At 49.0% G+C, this 21357-nt stretch overlaps 1 protein-coding gene across 3 annotated transcripts in view; it reads left to right on the plus strand.

The window, feature by feature from the left end:
- Positions 1 to 21357, plus strand: part of mycbpap (mycbp associated protein) — a 233198-nt gene that overhangs the window by 19779 nt on the left and 192062 nt on the right. For 2 of the 3 annotated variants that reach the window (XM_072483208.1, XM_072483204.1), the window contains exons 2-3: positions 3521 to 3651; positions 16411 to 16561. In XM_072483208.1, coding sequence (XP_072339309.1) covers positions 3521 to 3651; positions 16411 to 16561 — 282 coding nt within the window. The remainder of the gene's footprint in view (positions 1 to 3520; positions 3652 to 16410; positions 16562 to 21357) is intronic. The other variant, XM_072483207.1, reaches the window with a different exon arrangement.

The raw sequence follows: 21357 nt of genomic DNA on the forward strand, positions 1-21357 counted from the left end.
CCTTTTCACTCCCCGACGGACTTTCAGCTGCTTTTTTCACGGCTGTTTTTTAGCCGGTCTTCGACATTTCCCTTCTTTGTGCTGTCTCCCGACTTTCACTGCCTTCGCTGGCCCTAAGACCGGGCGTTAACCCCCGACAATGTCGTTCCTGAACGGGAGCCCTCCAATGCGCAGCTGCCTCCCGCCCGCAGTCACCGGAAGTCCCACAGAGATGGAATCCTTTTGGCAGTGTTCGCTTCACCAATCTGCCCCAAAATGTCTGTGGAAACTCCTGAAAAAGAGCTCCAGACGGGAGCTGCCGAATGCGCGACCTACTCCATGGCCGCCACCGGAAGCCTCGTCCCCGCTTCTTCAATGGCCTTGGTGAGATCTTTTCATAGTTGTTCCCTCTGCTGCTAGAATTCACCTTTAATAAAGGCGCTCAAGTCAGCTTGAAGCCTTTAAGCTTGCCCTTCCCCCTGCCTGCATGCTGGAAGAGGCCTTTGTCTTTACTGCAGCTCCAGCCAAATCCTTTACTGTTTCTGCCGGGTCTGGTAACCAAGAGACATACCATTCCTGGGGGAAAGTACCCCTACAACATTCACTTACGTCTTTTCATCAAAATGCCATCCCGTGTTGATTAAAAAAGAGCTATTTTCTGTAACCTTGGGCAGGAGCTCCCTTGTGTGTGACCACTTACTCCATGGTCCACACCGGAAGTGATCTTTGCCATTTCTAATGAGTCAGACTGGTATGTCAGGCAACTTTAAATGCTTAGCCACCGCCATAATTACCTCATCTTTTCGCATTTTGTCAAGTAATGTTAACTGCATTGTTTTTGCCAAATCTAACAGTCTGCTTTTAGTCTCTGTCCGTAAGGTACTGCATGTGGCCGTCTCCACCCCCAAAAACTTCAGAGCCTCTGAAAGAGCCATTGTCCACAACACACTCCCTACTTAAACTAAAATACAACACCTGAAAAGCAAGCACAATATGCTCACCCCTCACTGTCTTTAAGTTCGCTAAGCCAATCCAATAGATAGACTTTTATCCCCCTCGGGCCCCCAATTTGTTATGGGCCAGGGTTTAGAGAACCCCAAAGTGTATCATGGAGTTCACCTGAGCCACAACTTTTAATAGATTGTGGTATGGGGAGCACACGGCCCACTCTACAGGTGCGGTACAGCAGAAATGGAGAAGTATTTTCTAAAACAAAACAATGTTTATTCTCTGAACTCAAGTTAACCTTTTTAAAACATCCAGTGAACATCTTAGCAACCATTAATTCAAATACAACTCCCAAAGAATACAACACTAAGTAATCCTTTAAGCTTTCCTTTTAACATCCATAAGACTTAAAACACCTTTTACCAGAAGCACATCAGGTTAAAGTCACTACTGTTATTAGTTTTAAATCACCATGATCGATTTACAGTCTTTAGATTACAGAGAGAGATTCATACACCTTCTGTCTGTGACTGCAGCTATCCAGCTCTGAAAATGAAACTAAAACAAACCATGCAGCAAACAGCCTAAAACGAAGTAAAAAGCTGACAAGACAGCCCAGCTCCACCCACTCTCTGACATCACTGCAGTAATAAACACCCATTTCTTAAAGGTACTCTCACTACAGATACTTATATACACACCCATTTATAAACACCCATTTCTTAAAGGTACTCTCACATGACAACATGTCCATTATTAATGGGATTAATTGACCTGCAAATGTCTTGTAAAACTTAATGGGGAATCCATCAGGGCAGAGAGCTTTACCTGTCTGCATTAGCCAATACATTTCATAATTTCCTCAGGGCCCAATGGGGATTCCAACTCCTCTCGCCTTGCTCTCACCACCAATGGGAAAGACAACCCATCTAAAAAGATCACCATGGTCGAACTCTCCTCCAGGGGCTCTGATCTATAGAGATACCTACAGAATGTTATGAAAGCCGTATTGATTTTAGACGAGGCAGAAACCAAACTCCCACCCGAGTCCCTTATCTGTACAATCTCCTGGGACGCAGTCTACCGTCTCAACTGATGAGCTAAATGGCGACTGGCCTTGTCCCTGTATTCATAGAGTACACCAGCTGGCCACCGCCTTACCTGTTGATAACAATTCAAATGCATCTGCAGATTTTTCCTGCTCGCAAGCAACTCCGGGGTAGGGCAAGTGAGGATTGATGGTGTAGGATGGAATTCACCAGCCTCTGCTGCTCCACCCTCGCAGTCCTTTCCACATGTTCCTTGTAGGAAATTATCTCCCCCCTAATGACCACCTCAGGGCTTCCCATAGCATAGAAGGTGAGATAGACTCACTCATGTCAAACTTGATGTATTCCCCAATGGCAGAGGATATATGTTCGCAAAATCCTTTGTTTACTAACAAAGTTGTATCCAACCTCCATGGCGGCTACTGGGAGGGACCTGACTCTAGGACCAAGTCTACAAAATGAGGAGCATGGTCCGAAATCACAATCACTGAATACCCAGCTGCTTCACCCAGGGGAGGAAAGATCTACCCACCACAAAGAAGCTAATCCGTGAGTAAATCTGAAGGACATGGGGGACAAAAACAAAAAATCTTTATCCCTCGGATCCAAATAATGACCCTCCCCCATCTACTCCATAAAAGCCAACAACTCCTTTGTCACCCCTGAAGGAGCCTGTGACTTGTACCTAGATCGCTCCATCTTCTGATCCCCCCCCCCCCTCTCTCTCTCTCTCTCTCTCTCTCTTTCCCCCCCCCCCACACCCGCCCACCCCCCAAGATTAGTTGATGCAAGTCTAAATAAGGAATGGAGGTTAGCAACCTGTTAACAAAATCCGTATCATCCCAATTTAGTCCATGGACATTGACCAGGACCACCAAGGTACCTGCCAAGGACCCACTAACAATCACATATCTACCATATGGAACCTTTTTATTGATTGAAATTGCGGCCCCCTCGGCCCTACCGTCAAAGCTCGAGTGAAATACATAACTTACCCACCCCTTCCGCAACTTAGTCTGGCCCCTTACCCACAAATGAGTCTCCTGCAGAAGCCCAACATCAGCACTCAAACTTTTTAGGTGACCGACTACCCTCAACCTTTTCACTGGGCCACCCAACCCCCTTACATTCCAGGTGACCAACCAAATTGGGTGCCTCCCACACTCCTTGCCCTTCCACCAGAAGGGCTTATCCAGCAACTGCTTGGAGAGTACAGGCACCAGGCCCACCCAAGATGGCTGCCAAGCCCACCAGCAAGCAAAACTAAAGAGAAATCTGTCGTCACTGTCAGCAAACTATCAAGTTTTTGGTCAAAATCTGACCCATAACTGCATATATATGTAGCTCGTGTTATACTTTTTTTTTTTAAACAGTGCTACTGTGCAGCACCTTAGGACATTTCATTCTGTTGTATATGGGGGACTGTATAAATGTAAGTTGTTGTTGTGTTTTTTGCTTTCTTCTGCACACTTGGGCTAAAAGCACATTTGCTATTTGTTTTTCACTTGTGGTTGAATGTCCTGTGAAATAATTGTTGTGTTTAGTAGAAAAGAAGAAGGAAATTAAAAGAGAAGTTGAAGAGGTTTTCCCAATTCAGGAGGAGCCAGAGAAGGAAGATATTTTGAAGGGAGAGGACATCATGGCCCTGGCAATAAAAACAGAGGATCTGAATGAGGTACGGAGATATATGTTATTTGTACCATTTTGGTGATGTGTGTTTGGAATGTGGCTTTGGTTTTCCTGTGAAAATCCGTTTTATGGAGAAACCCAGATGAAGAGCCTCCCACCATGAGCATGATTCTACCAGGGTTACGTGTCAGCCGACACTGCCCTTTGTGGCTGCATAATTCGGCTCCTTAGTGTTCCTTTTTTGGTGTATACTGTTTTGACTCCAAAATGTCCATCCATGACACCTACACTCATTTCTGGTGTGTGCTATATTGAATGACATTTTGGTGAGGACATTAACCTCTGCAGGGAATGTAAACCAGAATTTTGCAGTGTAGATAAGATTTTTTTCTAAATGTATTTTATTCCAAACTTTTGTGAAGGTCACGAAGAAATTTGGACTAGACGGTGTCCAGAGACTGGATGCCAGAACTGTGAGAGCAGTAGGGCGGTGGCCCAATTGACTATGTGAACAGTTTGTACTGATGTTGGTTGTGTTCTATTGTTGGGAGAATGTATGGTTATTATTCTATTTTTGTTGTGTATTGTTATTTTGGGCTTGGCGCTGGGTGCTTGCCAGTTGTGGCCCTCCTTCTTCTGTGCACTGGGGTTGAGGGGTCCTTCCTGGTGCTCGTGGTGAGGAGGGGTGTTCTCTCTTTCTCCCTCTCCTCAACCGCGCACTGCCTGTCCTTTTCCGGTAAACTGAGCTGCTTGTGGGCGCCTCTTCACCGATGCGGGGCTGTTGCTGGAGTCGGGAAAGGGTGTGGGAGGGGAGCGTGCACTGGGTTGAGTGCTGGCAGCTTTGATTTGTATTTGATTGTTTGTTGGGTTTCTTGTGGTTGCTCTGTATTTGTTTTTGTAAAGGGAGATCCCTCTCTCTCTTCTGCCATGCCCCGTATTGGTGTGTCCTTTTCTGGTGGTCTGTGCTGCTCGTTCGGGTGCCTTTTCACCGATGTGGGGCTGCCGTTAGGGCAGCGCATCGGTGTGTCCTTTTCCAGAGGTCTGTGTTGCCCATGTGGCTTTGTAGCAGGTGGCTTGTTCAAAGGAAATGTTTTGGATTGAACTTTGGCGCCTTCTTGGGAGGGGAGGGGTGTTGTCTGTCTGTCTGTCTCTCTGTCTCCGTTTTTCCGCCAATGTAGAGTTATTGTTGGGACCAGGCGTGGTTGTGTGTGTGCTGGCTTGAGAGCTGGTGGTTTTTTGTATCTTGTAAATGCTTTTGACACATTACTGCTTTTTGTGACTGTTTTCTTTGCATGTTGCTGATTCTTTTGTATTTTTGAGTTGTCAATACATTAAAATACATTATGGGATATCAAAAGTCCCCAGGCAATAGTATTCAGGCAGGTTATAACACGAACGTATATGAAAAGTTACAACGCATAAACAATTCGTGAAACAAACTTCCCAGCACCCGACTATTTCGTTTGTACAAATTTTCCCCCTTTTTTGCCCACCCTTCGCGGCGAACAACTCCTCAAACATTGTTATGAACATCCCCCACTTTGCCACGATACCCTCCGCTGAACCCCTTAACTCATATTTGATCTTTTCCAGTCGAAGAAAGTCATGTAAGTCACCCAGCCAGGCCGCTACCCCGGGTGGCGTTGCTGACCGCCACTTCAATAAGATTCGTCGCCGGTCAATCAGTGAGGTGGGGACCATAACATTGGCTCCCCTCCATCAGCTCCGGCTTCTCCGATATCCCAAATTTCGCCACCAAAGGGTCCGGCTCAACCTCCTCCCCCAGTAACCTTGCTAGCGGTGCGAACACTCCCGCCCAGAATCTCCCCAACTTTTTGCAGCACCAGAACATATGTGCGTGGTTCGCTGGACCCCGCCCACAATTTTCACACTCATCTGCCACCCCCTGAAAGAACCCACTCATTTTTTGCCTGCGTCATATGTACCCCGTGTACGCCCGTGAACTGTATCAGGCTCCTCCTTGCGCACGAGGAAGTCGCATTTACCCTTCATAGCTCCTCACTCCATACTCCCCAGTTTATCTGCCCACCCAGCTCCTCTTCCCACTTCTCCTTAATCTTCACCACTTGCTCACCTCCCTGCTCTCCCAGCCACCTGCATATGTCTCTGATCCTGCCCTCCCCTTTCACATCCGGAAGCAACAGTCGTTCCAGCAGGGTGTACCTCTGCAACCTAGGGAACTCTTTCCAAATCTTTTGTGCGAAGTTCCTGACCTGCAGGTACCTAAACTCACTTCCTCCCGGGAGCTCTACCCTCTCCTTCAATTCATCTACACTGGCAAACCCTTCCTTCAAATACAAATCCCTTACCTCAACCATCCCCACTTCACTGCACTTCCTAATACTGCCATCTATATCCCTCCCTGGCTCAAACCCGTGGTTTCCACACACCAGTATTAACACCGACTTCCCCTCTATACTAAAGTGCCTCCTCAGCTGATTCCAGATCTTCACCGTGGACTGCACCACCGGGCTCCCTGAGTATCTGCTCGACGCCATTGGCAATGCTACCTTCACCATTGCCCTTAAACTGGACCCCCTACAGGATTCCTCTTCCATTCTACCCCCTCTCCTATCCACCATTGCTTCACCGTCTCCACGTTCGCTGCCCAATAATAATGTAGCAGGTTTGGCAACACCAACCCTCCCTGCTGCCTCTGTCTGTAACAGGATTCTCTTAACCCTTGGCACCTTCCCCGCCCATACAAAGTCCGAAATAATTGTGTACAGTTTCCAAAAGAAGGCTTTGGTATAAAGATTAGGAATGTCTGAATATGAACATGAACCTTGGCAGAATGTTCATCTTCACCATTTAGACCCTCCCTGCCAAAGTCAAGTGCAGCATGTCCCACCTCTTGTGATCCTCCCTAGCCTCCTCCACCAGTTTTGTTAAATTTCATTTGTGAAGCATTGCCCATTCCTTCACTATCTGAATCCCTAGGTATCTAAACTGTCTCTAGCCACCTTAAATGGCGTCCCCCCTAAATTAGCTCACTGACCCAACTCATTCACGCGGAACACTTCGCTTTTCCCTACGTTTATCTTGCAGTGTAGATAAGTTGTGACAATGTCGCACTGATTTGATGCAAGCCTCACCATTTTGCCATGTTCAGTACCATTCACGGTCCCTCAGATAACGTAGCAACCTAACATACAGGAAGCAATAATTGCAAAACATTTAGGCTTGGGCTGATAGGTGCTACATGAGTGCTAGGTAATCACCATACCCAAAAAGGGAGAATTTACCCCGCCCCCCCCCCCCCACACTTTATTGCAATGGCATTACCATCGCTGAATCCCCCACTATCAAAATCCTGGAGGTTACCATTGACCAGAAACTGAACTGTTACATAAATACTGTGGCTACAAAAGTAGGTTAGTGACTTCACTCTCTGAAGCCTGTCCAGCATCTCCAAAGCACAAGTCAACACTGTGATGAAATACTTGTGTGGATGACTACAGCTCCATTAACACTCAATAACTTAACACCATCCAGGGCAAAACAACCAGCTTGAACTGCACCTATCTACCACCTTAAGCATTCATTTCCCCATCACTGACACACAATGACAGCAGTGTGTTCCTTGTACAAGATGTAATGCAACAAGATGTAACTAAAGATGCAACTAACCAAGGTTCCTTCACCCAAAAACGCAATCTCTACCACCTAGAATGTAATGGACAGAAGACGCATGGGAACACCACCACTTGCAAGTCCTTCCCCCACCCCCATGCCACACAACATGCTGTCTTAGAATTAAATCAAAATGTTTCCGTCACTGGATCAAAGTCCTGGAACTTGCTCCATAAATTGTTGAGTGTACCTTCACCACCATACCTTCAGCTGTGGTTCAAGAAAGTGACTCACTTACCATCTTCCCAAGGGCTATTAGGTACGTACAATATGCTGGCTTTGCCAGAAACACCACATTCCATAAGTGAATTACAAATACAATCCACAAACATCAAAAGATATATAACTGAATGATCTGTTTCAGAGCTGTTGGTTGAATGATAAATATTGGCCAGGTAGATTGTCTCCACTTCTCAGCAAACCAGGATAAACTGAGGATTATCATTAAAATAATGCAAGAGGAACTTTGAATAAATATTTTGCATTCCCCACAGTCTAATGTTTAGTTTTCCATTCATCGCAACCATTTCCACAGCCACCAATCACCTTGATAACACATTCACCTCCATCTTTGATGCCATTGTCCTCATTAAAATCATTACTCTTTTTCCCTGGTATGGCCCTCATCAAAGCGCCCTGAAGTCCAAGGACACAAACTTGAATATCTGTGGCAGATTACTGACTTAACCATTCAACTGCAATTCTGGCTTGACCATGTAAAGCACTATTGAATTCTACTATCCTCTACCAAAACACCTCACTCTTCCAGATCATTGTAGAATGCAAAGTTAACCCTCGGCTTCTGTTCTCCACTGTAAGCCATCTTCTTAAACCCCTCTTGCCTGTTTTTCCATCCTCCCCTCCAACGACGAGTTCCAGGATTTTAACAAAGATTGAAACCATTCAGCTACCAACGCTGCCCCCCCCCCCCCCCCCCCCCCCCCCACCCGCCACCACCACCATGTCCAGGACACCCAGCAGAATTTCCACTGAGCTCTCCCCTGCTCTCTACCTGAATTCATATCTTTCTTTAGTTCCTTTCTTGCTTCTTTATATCCCTTCTCCGAACTTATCTTGTCCATAAGACCCTGTTCCCTCGGTCTGATTCCCACTAAACAGCTGATGATCCAATTAATTTTCCTGACACACACGTCAGCTCATATTGTTAACAGGTAACTTTCCTGATGTACTGATTCCTTCCCCAGAAAATCTCATTGCGTATTTACTCAAATAACTCGTGCTTTAGTCTGTATCTCCCTGCACCATCTACAACCTTTCTTTCTTTTCCAAAATTCACGGAACGTGCTGCTAGCATCCAGACCTGTGCACATCTTTCTTAGAAGTCCATTCTTTAATCCCTCTGACCGAATTTCTGCTCCTGTATGGTATCAAAACAGTCCTTACCAAACTCAAGTGACAAGCTACATGATTGTGACAAAGATGAGGATATCCGTTGACGACCTGTAGGTAGAGGTCGCACTTTGGTTGGCACCTGCTAGAGCTTTTGTTTTTTGCACTTTTTTAAAATTTAGAGTACCCAATTAATTTTGTTTCCCAATTAAGGGGCAATTTAGTGTGGCCGATCCATCTACACTGCTCATCTTTGGGTTGTGGTGGTCAGACCCACGCAGGCACGGGGAGAATGTGCAAACTCAGCATGGACAGTGATCTGGGACGGGGATCGAACTCGGGTCCTCGGTGACATGAGGCAGCAGTGCTAACTACTGCACCACCATGCTGCCCTTTTTTTGCCCTTTTCACCCAGATTTGGGGGGATATTTTATATGATTCATCTCCAGGGAAGTTGCGGCAATTAAAAGATGTTGAAAAACCAGACAAAAATAGGGATCAGAAAGGTACAAGTGATATCCGTCTGAGAGCTTGAGTTTGGTGCAGAGTTCTGTGGGAGGAAAAATGGCGGGAGTAAGCTCGCCGGGTGAGGCTGCGCCCATTATTACAGAGGCTGAGGTGATGTTCGTGGAGTTTGAGCGTCAGTTCGCCAAACATTTTGATAGGCCTCGGAAGGAGATGATGACCTCGTTCAAGGAGTTGTGGATGATACACTGGCCCCGATAAAGGAGGCTCTGGGAAATACCACCGATGGTGGTGCGGGAGCAAGGAAAAGTGTTGAAGGGGAAAGAGGAGGCATTGTCGTGGCACAGCGACAAGTTCACCTCGATGGGAGAGGAGATGCGGAAGCTGCATGAAAGTATTAAATAGCTGAAGCCAAAGTGGATGTCCTGGAGGGGAAGTTACGGCAGCAGAATCTGCGGATTGTGGGACTGCCTGAGAGGCTGGAGGGCCAGAGGCCGACGGAATACTTTGCGGAGATGTTCAGCAAGTTGGTGGGGGAGGAGGAGAACTTTTCCCTCTATGAGCTGGATAGGGCACATCAGTCACTCCGGCCTAAGCCAAAGATGAATGAATCAATGAGGGCTGTGATGGTCTGCTTTCATAGCTACCAGGTGAAGGAGAATATTTTGAGATTACATAGATTACATAGAACATACAGTGCAGAAGGAGGCCATTCGGCCCATCGAGTCTGCACCGACCCACATTAATCCCTCACTTCCACCTTATCCCCGCAACCCAATAACCCCTCCCAACCCTTATGGACACTACGGGTAATTTAGCATGGCCAATCCACCTAACCTGCACATCTTTGGACTGTGGGAGGAAACCGGAGCACCCGGAGGAAACCCACGCGGACACAGGGAGAACGTGCAAACTCCGCACAGACAGTGACCCAGCGGGGAATCGAACCTGGGACCCTGGCGCTGTGAAGCCACAGTGCTAATCACTTGTGCTACCGTGCTGCCCCAATGGTGAAGCAGAGGTGAGGTGGGAAAGCAAGATCTCACGATGGAGCTGGCAAGATGGCGGGTGGCCTTTGGTAAGGCAAAGGCAGCGTTTTACAAGAGCAACATGCGGTTTGGGGTGGTCTACCCAGCAACGTTATGAGTTATACACAACTCCAAAGACTTTGAGATGGCGGAGGCATTCGTGAAGACCCGAAGAATAGGGACTGAGCTGAGTTCGGACTTTGCTTTTTTTCATAATGTGGATGGAAGGGGATGGTTTTGGATGTGCAGGTTGGGTGGATTGGCCTTGCAAAATTTCCCCTTAGTGTCCAAAAGGTAGGGTGGGGTTACTAGGTTACGGGGGATAGGTGGAGGAGTGGACTTGGGCAGGGTGCTCTTTCCAGGGGCCGGTGCTGGCTTGATGGGCCGGATGGCCTTCTGCATTTTGATTCTATGATTCTACGGTGGGATTTGTTTCTCTTTGTTTGGGGGTCTTTTTTGTTAGGATGTTTGGAAGGACTCGGTATGGGGGGCCTTTATGTTGGTTTTTCGGTATAGGGCATGTGGGGGGAGGGTGCTCTAGCAGGGGCCACCTCGCTAGCTAACGCAAGTTGACTAGTGAACTGGAGTGAGGTGGGGAGAGGGGCCGCGATCGTCGGAACCAGTGTGGACAGGTTTTGATGGGTCTGGAGGGTGTGAATGGTGGGGGGATGGGGTTGAGTGGGGGGGGGGGAGGGGAGTATGCAGAGAGAAGTGGTGGTGGCACACCAGGGGGCAGGTACATTATAGTAACAGGTGCTTTGGATGGGAGGCTGCATGTATGCCCCTAATTGGGATGATAATCTTTATTAATGTCACAAATAGGCTTACATTAACATGCAATGAAGTTACTGTGAAAATCCACATTCTGATGCATGTTCGGGTACACTGAAGGAGAATTCAGAATATCCAATTCACCGCTAAGCACGTCTTTTGGGACTTGTGGGAGGAAACCGGAGCACCCGGAGGAAACCCACGCAGACAGGGGGCGAACGTGCAGATTCCGCAGAGACAGTGACCCAAGCCTGGAATCGACCGCGGGTCCCTGGCGCTGTGAAGCAACAATGCTAACCACTGTGCTATCGTGCCGCTCTAACGTAGGGTTTCTAACTAGGATGGTGGCTGTCATACCGAATTTGGATACGGTGGGGCGGGGGGGGGTTTGTCGCCGTTAGTGGTCTGGGAGGTGCTGAGGGTGGTGGTAAGGGGTGAGATCATCTGGTTTAAGGTGGACAGGGAGGCAAGGTAGGAACAGCAGCGGCTGGTGGAAGAAATCTTGGAGGTGGATGGGAAGTATGCAGAGAATCCCACTCCGGAACGTGTGGTGAGGAGAAAGGAATTGCAGGCACGGTTTGACCTTCTGTCCACAGGAAAAGCGGTTCGGTAGTTAAGGCGAGCGAAGGGGGTAGTATATGAATATGGGTAGAAGATCAGTCGCTCGCTGGCGGCTGTATGACAGATTGTTCGGGTCTTGGATGGGGTAGGGGAGCTGATCGTGGTTCCGGAGCAGCTGAGCAAGGCAGTTGTGGAGTTTTATAAAATATTGGAGCCCCCAGGAAACCAGTTGGATATATGGGAATGTTTGGGGGTTTGGTGTTGTTCTAAAGTAAGAGCGGAGGAAAGGGCAGGGTTGGAAGAGCCAGTGGGGATTGAGGAGGTTCGGGGGAGGGGGGCCGATAGGGATGATGCAAATGGCAAGGCACAGGGGCCTGATGGGTTTCCGATGGAGTTTTATAAAAAATTTTGGATAGGCTGGCATCACTGTTGGTGGAGATCTTTGAAGGTGCTGTGGGTAAGAGGCGCTTCCGAAGACGATGGGACATTTCGCTGTTATTAAAAAGGGTAAGGATGGGATTTCCGGTGGCGATGGTCGCACATTTGGTAGCTCCCGCTTGTGGCGGCATTTTTGGACCTTTTCCCTGATTAATGGGTGGATGTTTCAGTGGAAAACGGTGTAGGAGAGGTGGAGGAACAGTTTGTTCCACCGGTGGATGGATTTGTGGACCAGAAGTGGTTTTGGGCGAAAGGAGCTTTTGGAATGAGAAACCTATCTTGCGATACAGGGGGAGATGGCGGAGGGTAAGGGACCAGCCCTACCCTCTCAGTGGTCTATGGAACAGCTGGGAGACTTCTTGAACGAGAAGTTCACCCAGCAGAGGAAGGGGTCTCCGGAAGACTTGGCGAGGATGGTGGATCCGCTTAAGGCGGGGATCGACCGTGTGGAGATGAGGTTGGACTCTCACAACCAAGCTATCCAGAAGGTGGAGGAGATGGTGGGGGGAACGTGAGGAGTGGCTTGCTTCATTGGCGGCCGAGATGGGGGTGATGCGAGATACCCAGAAGCGGCTTCAGGAGAAGATGGAGGATCTGGAGAACCGCTCCCGGAGACAGAACTGGAGGATCGTGGAATTGCCAGAGGGCATTGAGGTAGCGGAAGCAGGCTTGTATGTGGTCAGGATGTTGGAAAAGTTGCTGGGTGAGATGGTTTTCGAACAGCCACTAGAGGTGGACCGGGTGCACATGGCACTGACGAGGAAGCTGCACGGCAGCGAGTCGCCGAGGACGATGGTGGTGCAGTTGCACCGGTTTCTGGACAAGGAGCAGATCCTGAGGTGGGCCAGGCAGATGGGAGGGTAGCAAACCTTTGAGTATACCAGGTGCGAAGCTGGCCAAGAGGCAAGCGGGCTTTAACAAAGTGAAGGCTGCCCTCTTTAAGAAGGGGGTGAAGTTTGGGATGCTGTATCCGGCTCACCTCTGGGTGACCTACAGTGGTTGAGAAGACTATTTTAGGACACAGGAGGAAGCGATGGAGTTTGTAAGAGACAATGGACTGGCAGGAGACTTTTTTAAAAGTCAACTGTGTTTCTCACATGCAAGGATGGCACATACTTCCTGGATTGCAACAGAGACCCACCACACCACATGCACTTAGTTCAGACCATTTGGTCCGTCCCACAAACTTTATCCCTGTAGCCACTGACTCCATATTTTTCCCTGGAAAAAGTTTTCAGGCTAAACCACAATATTTGCAACCTTGCTGGTGTATTTCCTCCATAACTTGTCTTTTATCAAAACTCTGCTGCCCACGTCCCACTTGCACCAAATCCTGTTCAGCCATCACCCTGCACTCGCTGACCTACTTTGGTCCCCAGTCAGAAATGCCTCAGTTTTTAAATTCTCATCTTGTTTTCAAATCTCTCCATGGCTTTACCTCTCCCTGCTTCTGTAATCTGTTGCAACCCAGAACCCTCCGATATATCTGTGCTCCTTCAGCTCGACACTCTGGTTTTCATAGAATCCATAGAATTGTACCCTGGCTTTAATCACTGTTGGTTGCCATGGTTTCAGTTGGCAAGACCCCAAGGTCTGGATAACCTCTGTTAAACCTCTGCCTGTCTCTACCATTACATACCCATTACATTCCTTTCATCCCATGCCCATTCCCAATCCTATTCCATTCCTCTCTTACAGTTCCACCACCTTCATCCCATTCTTCCCTCCCAAACCATTTCCCCATCTTAATTCACCCCCCCCACACCCCTGCACTTCCATGAGCTGCCCCACCTCCCACGCTGTCCTCAGGTAGGTAAAAGAGAGGGGCAAAATCCCTCGGAGCACCCACATCTCCAGAGAGCCTGGCTGAAAAGTGAAAGTGTGCCCCGTTAGTAATGACCAGGACAGAATTGGGTCAAACTGCTTACTAACTCTGTTCTGATTCATAAATGAAGAATTCTACTTGGGTTAGCTCTAGGGGATTAGGCTCTTATGGTACAAAACAGAAGAAGGTGTAGGACAGAGTAGTGGAAAAAATCCATACATGTTAAATGGAAATTAGTAAAAGACTGAATTGCCAGATCATAAAAGATAAACTGCATCTAGTTGGGTAGCTGCAGCAATCAATTTTTTTTAAAAAAATGTATTTTATGACAAACATGTATCAAAGCAGATTACAGCGAATAAACACCCCGGGAAACATGCTTCCCAACAATCAACTATACAGTCTGTACAGATTTTCCCCACTTTTCACCCCTCACACCCCTGCGATGAACAGCTCCTCAAACACGGTCACAAACATCCCCCACCTTTTCTCAAACCCCTCTGCTGAGTCCCTTAACTCATACTTTATCTTCTCCAACAGCAGCAAGTAGTACTGGTCACCCAACCAAGCCGCTACCCCTGCTGGCAATGCCGACTGCCACTCCAGCAAAATTCACCGCCGTGCAATCTGAGGCAAAGGCCACGACACCGACCTTCCTCCTCTCCATGAGCTCCGGCTTCTCTGAAACCCCAAATATTGCCACCAAATGGTCCGGGTCCACCTCCCCCTCCACTACCCTGGCTATGACCATGAATACTCCCACCCAGAATCTTCCCAATTTCTTGCAACTCCAGCGTGATTCACTGGCCCCCGCCCACACCTCTTACACTCATCTGCTACCCGTTGAAAGAACCCACTCATTCTCGCCCGTGCCATATGCACCCTGTGCACCACCTTGAACTGTATCAGGCTCAACCTTGTACAAGAGGAGGTCCCGTTTACCCTTCACCCCCCGGCTTGAACCCATGATTCTCGCACAGCTGCGTTAGCACCGACATCCCTTCCATCCTAAAATGCTTCCTCAGCTGATTCCATATCTTCACCGTGGACTGCACCATTAGGCTCCATGAACACCTACTCGGAGCCATTGGCAACGCTGCCGTTACCATATCCCTCAAACTAGACTCCTTACAATATTCCTCCTCCATCCTAACCCACTCTACCCCTTCTCCTTCCCACCATCGCCGCACCTTGTCCACATTCGCCGCCCAATAATAATGAAGCAAGTTCGGCAACGCCAACCCTCCTGCTGCCTCTGCCTCTGTAGCAGGGCCCTCCCCACCCTCGGCACCTTCCCTGACCATACAAAGTCAGAGATGATCGTATTCACTTTCCGAAAAAAGGTCTTTGGTATAAAGATCGGGAGAGACTGAAAGATAAACAAGAACGTCGGCAGAATATTCATTTTCACCACTTGGACCCTCCCCGCCAACGTTAAGTGCAGTGTATCCCACCTCTTAAGATCCTCCCTGGCCTCCCACCAGCTTCATTAAGTTCCACTTATGAAGCCCCGTCCATTCCCTCGCTACCTGAATCCACAAATACCTAAATTAACTATGGCACCCACCCCCTAAATTAGCCTGCTGTCCCAGCTCATTCACCGGGAATACCTCGCTTTTCCCTACATTCAGTTTGCAACCAGAGAACCCTCCAAACCTCTCTAGCAGGCTCATAATTCTTCCCATACTCTCCAACGGATCCGAAACATGCAGCAAGAGGTCATCGGTATAGGGCGACACCCGATGTTCCCTCTGTCCCCTCATAATCCCCCACCATTCCGCCGACTGCCTGAGAACCAACGGCTCTATGGCCAGCGCAAACAGCAATGGCGACAGTGGGTACCCCTGCCTCGTACCTCTGTGCAAGTCAAATCTTCGTGAGCTCATATCATTCGTCCTCACCGTCACCCTTGGTGCCACATACAGCAACCGCACCCATGACACAAACCTCGGCCCAAAATTTCGAACATGTACCGCCACTCCACCCGATCAAATCCTTCTCCGCGTACATGGGCACCTCCACCTCTGGTACCAGAGCCCCCGACGGATTCATCACCACATTCAACAGCCGTCTTATATTACTCGCGAGCTGCCTGACCTTCACGAAGCCTGTTTGATCTTCTGCAACCAACCCCGGGACACAATCCTCCATCCTCCCCGCCAACAACGTAGCCAATACTTTCACATCCATATTCAAAATGGGTCTATATGACACACATTCCACCGGATTGTTCCCTTTTTGGGGGATTAGTGTCTGCGTCATTGTCTCCGGCAACTCCCCCTTCTCCAGTGCTTCATTAAACCCCCCCAACAGATGCCAGGTCCGTCGCAAATTCCTTATAAAATTCCGCCGGGTACCCATCCGGCCCAGGGGCCTTCCCCGACGTCATACCCCTGATACTATCCAGCACCTCCCTCAGCCCCAGGGGCTCCTCCAAAGCCTGGCCTCTTTGCTTCCTCCACCAGGGGAAATTCCAGCTCGTCCAGAAACCGCCCCATGTCCCTCTCTCCCCCCGGGTCCGCCTCGTAAAGTCCCTGGTAGTACTCCCTAAATGCCTAATTTATCTTCCCTGGCTCCAAGACCACATCCCCAGCCCCAGTCCGTATCTTCAATATATCCCTGGACGCAGCCTGCCTCCGCAGCTGATGCGGCTCGCCTTCTCGCTGCAGCAATCAATTCATTAAATTTGTTTTTCCGTTTGTGCCCCTGGTAGCTTCATGGTTCTCGGATGGCTTTAAAGATAATTCCTATCACCAGTAGATTGGTGATTCGAAAACAAAAACTCAAGAAAGAAGTGATAATGAAGAGGCTTATAGCTAAACCTGCTCCACCTACGGATGAACTGAAAACTGTGGACTATTCAGGTTAGTAATTATTCATGAAACTGCATAAAGTAAGACCTCCAGCTCATTTTCTATAGAATCCCTACTTTTTCAAAGACATTGTAATGGTGAATTCATTTAGTTTGTTAGGGATGACATAACTGTGTTGTTCAATGTATCTGTGGGGTGGGGAGTCTGTGGTTTATCTTTGTGCATGTGTCTGAGCATCTGCATGTAGGCAGTGTGTTTGTATGTGTTTATCTCTGTCTGAGTATATGTATGTAAGGAATGGATGCATCCGAGTGTGTGGGGTATGTAGAAACATAGAAATTAAGAGCAGGAGTAGGTCATTCGGCCTTTCGAGCTTGCTCCACCATTCATATGATCATGGTTGATTATCCAACTCCGTAACCTGTTCCAGTTTCCCCCCTATATCCTTTGATTTCTATAGCCCCAAGAGCTATATCTAACTCCTTCTTGAAAACATACAATGTTTTATCCTCAACTGCTTTCTGTGGTAGCAAATTCCACAGGTTCACCACTCTCTGGGCGAAGAATTTTCTCCCCCTCTCATGGGGTGGCATGGTAGCACAGTGGTTAGCACAGTTGCTTCACAGCTCCAGGGTCCCAAGTTCGATTTCCAACTTGGGTCACTTGTCTGTGCGGAGTCTGCATGTTCACCCAGTGTCTGCGTGGGTTTCCTCTGGGTGCTCCGGATTTCTCCCGCTGTCCAAAGATGTGCAGATTAAGTGGATTGGCCATTCTAAATAGCCTTAGTATCCAAAAAGGGTAGGTTGGGTTATGGGGATAGGGTGGAGGTGTGGGCTTAAGTAGGTTGCTCTTTCCAATAGTCGGTGCAGACTCGATTGGCCGAATGGCCTCCTTCTGCACTGTAAATTCTATAGTTCCTAAATAGTTTACCCCATATACATAGGCTGTGACCCCTGGTTCTGCCCCCCCCCCCCCCCTGGTTCTGAACCCCCCCCCCTGTCATCGGGAACATCCTTCCTGCACCTACGCTATCTAGTTCTGTTAAAATGTTAGAAATTTCTATGGAATACCCCCTCATTCTTCTAAACTCCAGTGAATATAATCCTAACTGACTCAATCTTTCCTCATATGTCAGTCCCACCATCCCAGGAATCAGTCTGGTGAACCTTTGCTGCACTTCCTCTGTAGCAAAAACGTCCTTCCTCAGGTGAGGAGGCCAAAACTGCACACCGTATTCCAGGTGTGGTCTCATCAAGGCCCTGTATAATTGCAGCAACACATCCCTGTTCCTGTACTCTAAATTCTCACTATGAAGGCCAACATACCATTTGTCTTCTTTACCGCCTGCTGATCCTGCATGCTTACTTTCAAGGACTGTGTACAAGAACACCCAGGTCTCATTGCACGTTCCCCTCTCAATCTGCAGCCATTCAGATAATAATCTGCCTTCCTGTTTTTGCTACAAAAGTGGATAACCTCACATTTGTCCACATTATACTGCATCTGTCATGCATTTGCCCACTCATGCAACTTGTCTAAACACAGTGAAGCATCTATGCATCATCCTCACTGCTCACCATCCCAGTCAGCGTTGTGTCATCTCACATTTAGTTCCATCATCTAAATCATTAATATATATTGCAAATAGCTGGGGTCCTGGCACTGATCCATGTGGTACCCCACGAGTCACTGCCTGCCATTTGGAAAAAGACCTGCTTATTCCTACTCTTTGTTCCCTGTCTGCCAACCAGTTTTCTACCCCTCTCAATACACTACCCCCAATCCCATGCGCTTTAATTTTAAATGCTAATCTCTCATGTGGGACTTTGTAGAAAGCCTCCTGAAAGTCCAAATAAACCACATCCACTGGCTCCCCCTCACCAACTCTACGAGTTACATCCTCGAAGAATTTCAGTAGATTTGTCAAGCATAATTTCCCTTTGTAAATCCATGCTGACTCTGTCCAATCCTATCACTGTTTTCCAAGTGCGCTGCTATTAAATCTTTTATAATGGACTCTAGCATTTTCCCCACTACCAAAGTCAAGATGACTGGTCTATATGTCCTGTTTTCTCTCTTTCTCCTTTTTTAAATAGTGGGATTACATTAGCCACCCTCCAATCTGTGGGAACTGTTCCAGAGTCCACAGTGTATGTGTTTGGAGTATATACCAGTGTGGGGTGGGTGTGTGTATCTTTGTTTGTGTGGGGAGTGTAAGGTCCAAATTAAAACACAGAACGTCAAAGATTGGAGTTTGCACATTCTCCCCGTGTCTGTGTGGGTCACCCCCACAACCCAAAAAGATGTGCAGGGTATGTGGATTGGCCACGCTAAATTGCCCCTTCATTGGAAAAAAAAGAATTGGGTTCTCTAAATTTATAAAAATAAAAAAGTAACCTCCAAAATAATCATCTCTGGATTGTTGCCTGAGCCATGTACTCATTGGCATAGAGTTGAAGCAAATTAGAGAATTAAATGCATGGTTCAAAAAGCAGTGAGGGAACAAAGCGTTTCAATTCAAGGGGCACTGGCAACAGTACTTGGAGATGAGGCTGTTGCATTCAGCCCTACCTAAACCTGGCAGCAACCAGTGTGCTGGCTAAACAGTGTAATTTAGAAATCTAAATTAAACTACTCTGCAGAAGAGTCATAGGAGAAAAATGTTAAAGAAAAGTTGAGATAATTGAGCATTGCAGCAATGTGAGTAAAGACAAAATGAGTGTACAGGAAGGGACAGCAGGTTTAGCATTGATGGTGCATCAGCAAATAAGGTCCGAGTAAATTGCAGTAAAAGTTTTAAATTCAAGCCTTTTTATCTGAATGCAGGAAGCATCCTTTGAGCTAGTAGAACAAATAGAATTAAATGGTGGAGTACTGACTTATCCAACAAATTTAGTTCCCTCATTTGAATCATTAATATATATTGTGAACTTCTGGGTGCGGCTATGCTGAGCTAAGTTGCATGTTCGGCAGCTCCCGCCAGAAACGGACGTTTGGGCTCTTTTGAGGGGCCCCAATGGCAATTGTTCGACGGTTCCCAGCGTGGGAAGGTGACAGTACGGTTCCCCCGGCACCGTATGGATTGGACCAGGAGTGGAGCAGTCAAGAAAGTGATTTTAGTGCAGCGAAAAGTGCGAGGGAGGAGAAGCAAGATGGCGGCGGGTGGAGACCAAGCAGCGTGGGCGCTATGGTCACAGGAGCAGCAGGAGTTCCTCAAACGCTGCTTTGCAGAGCTGAAGGCAGAACTGCTAGAGCCGATGAAGGCATCGTCGACAAGCTGGTGGAGACCCAGAAGGCCCAAGGGGTGGCGATCCAGGAGGTGCGGCAAAAGGCCTCGGAGAACGAGGATGAGATCCTGGGCCTGGCGGTGAAGGTGGAGGCGCACGAGGCGCTGCACAAGAAGTGGCAAGAAAGATTTGAGGACATGGAGAATCGGTCGAGGAGGAAGAATCTCCGGATTCTGGGTCTCCCGGAGGGAATGGAGGGGTCTGATGCCGGGGCATATGTGGTCACGATGCTCGACGCGGTGATGGGCGCGGGAGCTCTCCCGAGGCCCATGAACCTGGACGGGGCTCATCGAGTCCTGGCGAGGAGGCCCAAGGCCAATGAGCCACCAAGGGCGGTAATGGTGCGGTTCCACCGCTTTGTGGATAGGGAGTGTGTCCTGAGATGGGGCAAAAAAGAACGGAGCAGCAGGTGGGAGAACACAGAGATCCGAATATACCAACAATGGAGCGCGGAGGTGGCCAAGAAGAGGGCCGGCTTCAACTGGGCTAAGGCGGTTCTACATCGGAAGGGGGTGAAGTTCGGGATGCTGCAGCCAGCGCGATTGTGGGTCACATTTCAGGATCGACACCACTACTTCGAGACGCCGGAGGAGGCGTGGACCTTTATCCATACTGAAAAATTGGACTCGAACTGAGGGTTTGATGGGAGGGGGTGCCTAGGGGGGTTATGGGGCGGGATTCTCCTCTCCCGCGCCGAAGTGCCCACGCCGTCGTGAACACCTTCGAGGTTCACAACGGCGCGAAACGGCCCCTATCCTGACCGATTCAGGGCCCGATAATGGGCTAGGAGCGGGGCCGCGTCATCTACACGCGCCAGGCCTTGTCGCCGCATAAAGGCAGCGCCGCATACATGACGCGGCCGGCGCCAACCCGCGCATGCGTGGTTGCCGTCCTCTCCGAGTCCGCCCCGCAAGAAGATGGCGGACGGATCTTGCGGGGCCGCGGAAGGAAGGAGGTCCTCCTTCAGAGAGGACGGCCCGACGATCGGTGGGCACCGATCGCGGGCCATCCCACATTTGAGGTACCCCCGCGGTGCAGGATCCCCCCCCCCCCCCCCAGCGTTCCCGCGCTGTTCCCGACGGCAGCGACCAGGTGTGGACGGCGCCGGGGGGAACCTGCCGTTTTGGCCTGGCCGCTCGGCCCATCCGGGCCTGAGAATAGCAGGGGTGCCAGAGAATCGCCATTTTGGGTGTCTCCGGCGATTCTCCGGCCTGCGGCCCGCGGAACTCGACGGGGCCATTCCCGCCGCTTGGGAGAATCGCGGAAGGGCGTCAGACCGGCATCGCGGGAAATTTTGGCGGCCCAGGCGATTCTCCCAACCGGCGCGGGAGTGGAGAATCTCGCCCACTGTGTTTTGGGGGATGTTCTGTTCTGTTCTGTTTTCTTTGGTGCTGGGTGGGGTTGGGCGAAATGGTTCGATGTGAGGGTTGTGTGATGTGGGCATCGGTGTTGGAAGGACCGGGCCCCGCAAGGGGGGGTGGGGGTTGGTGGCTCGGGGATGGGGAGTTGATACAAGGCCGCAAAAAGGGAGCTGCGGGGCGGAGCCGGCTTGGATAGAGA

Source organism: Scyliorhinus torazame, chromosome 18 (assembly GCF_047496885.1).
Source record: "Scyliorhinus torazame isolate Kashiwa2021f chromosome 18, sScyTor2.1, whole genome shotgun sequence".
NCBI lineage: Eukaryota > Metazoa > Chordata > Chondrichthyes > Carcharhiniformes > Scyliorhinidae > Scyliorhinus > Scyliorhinus torazame.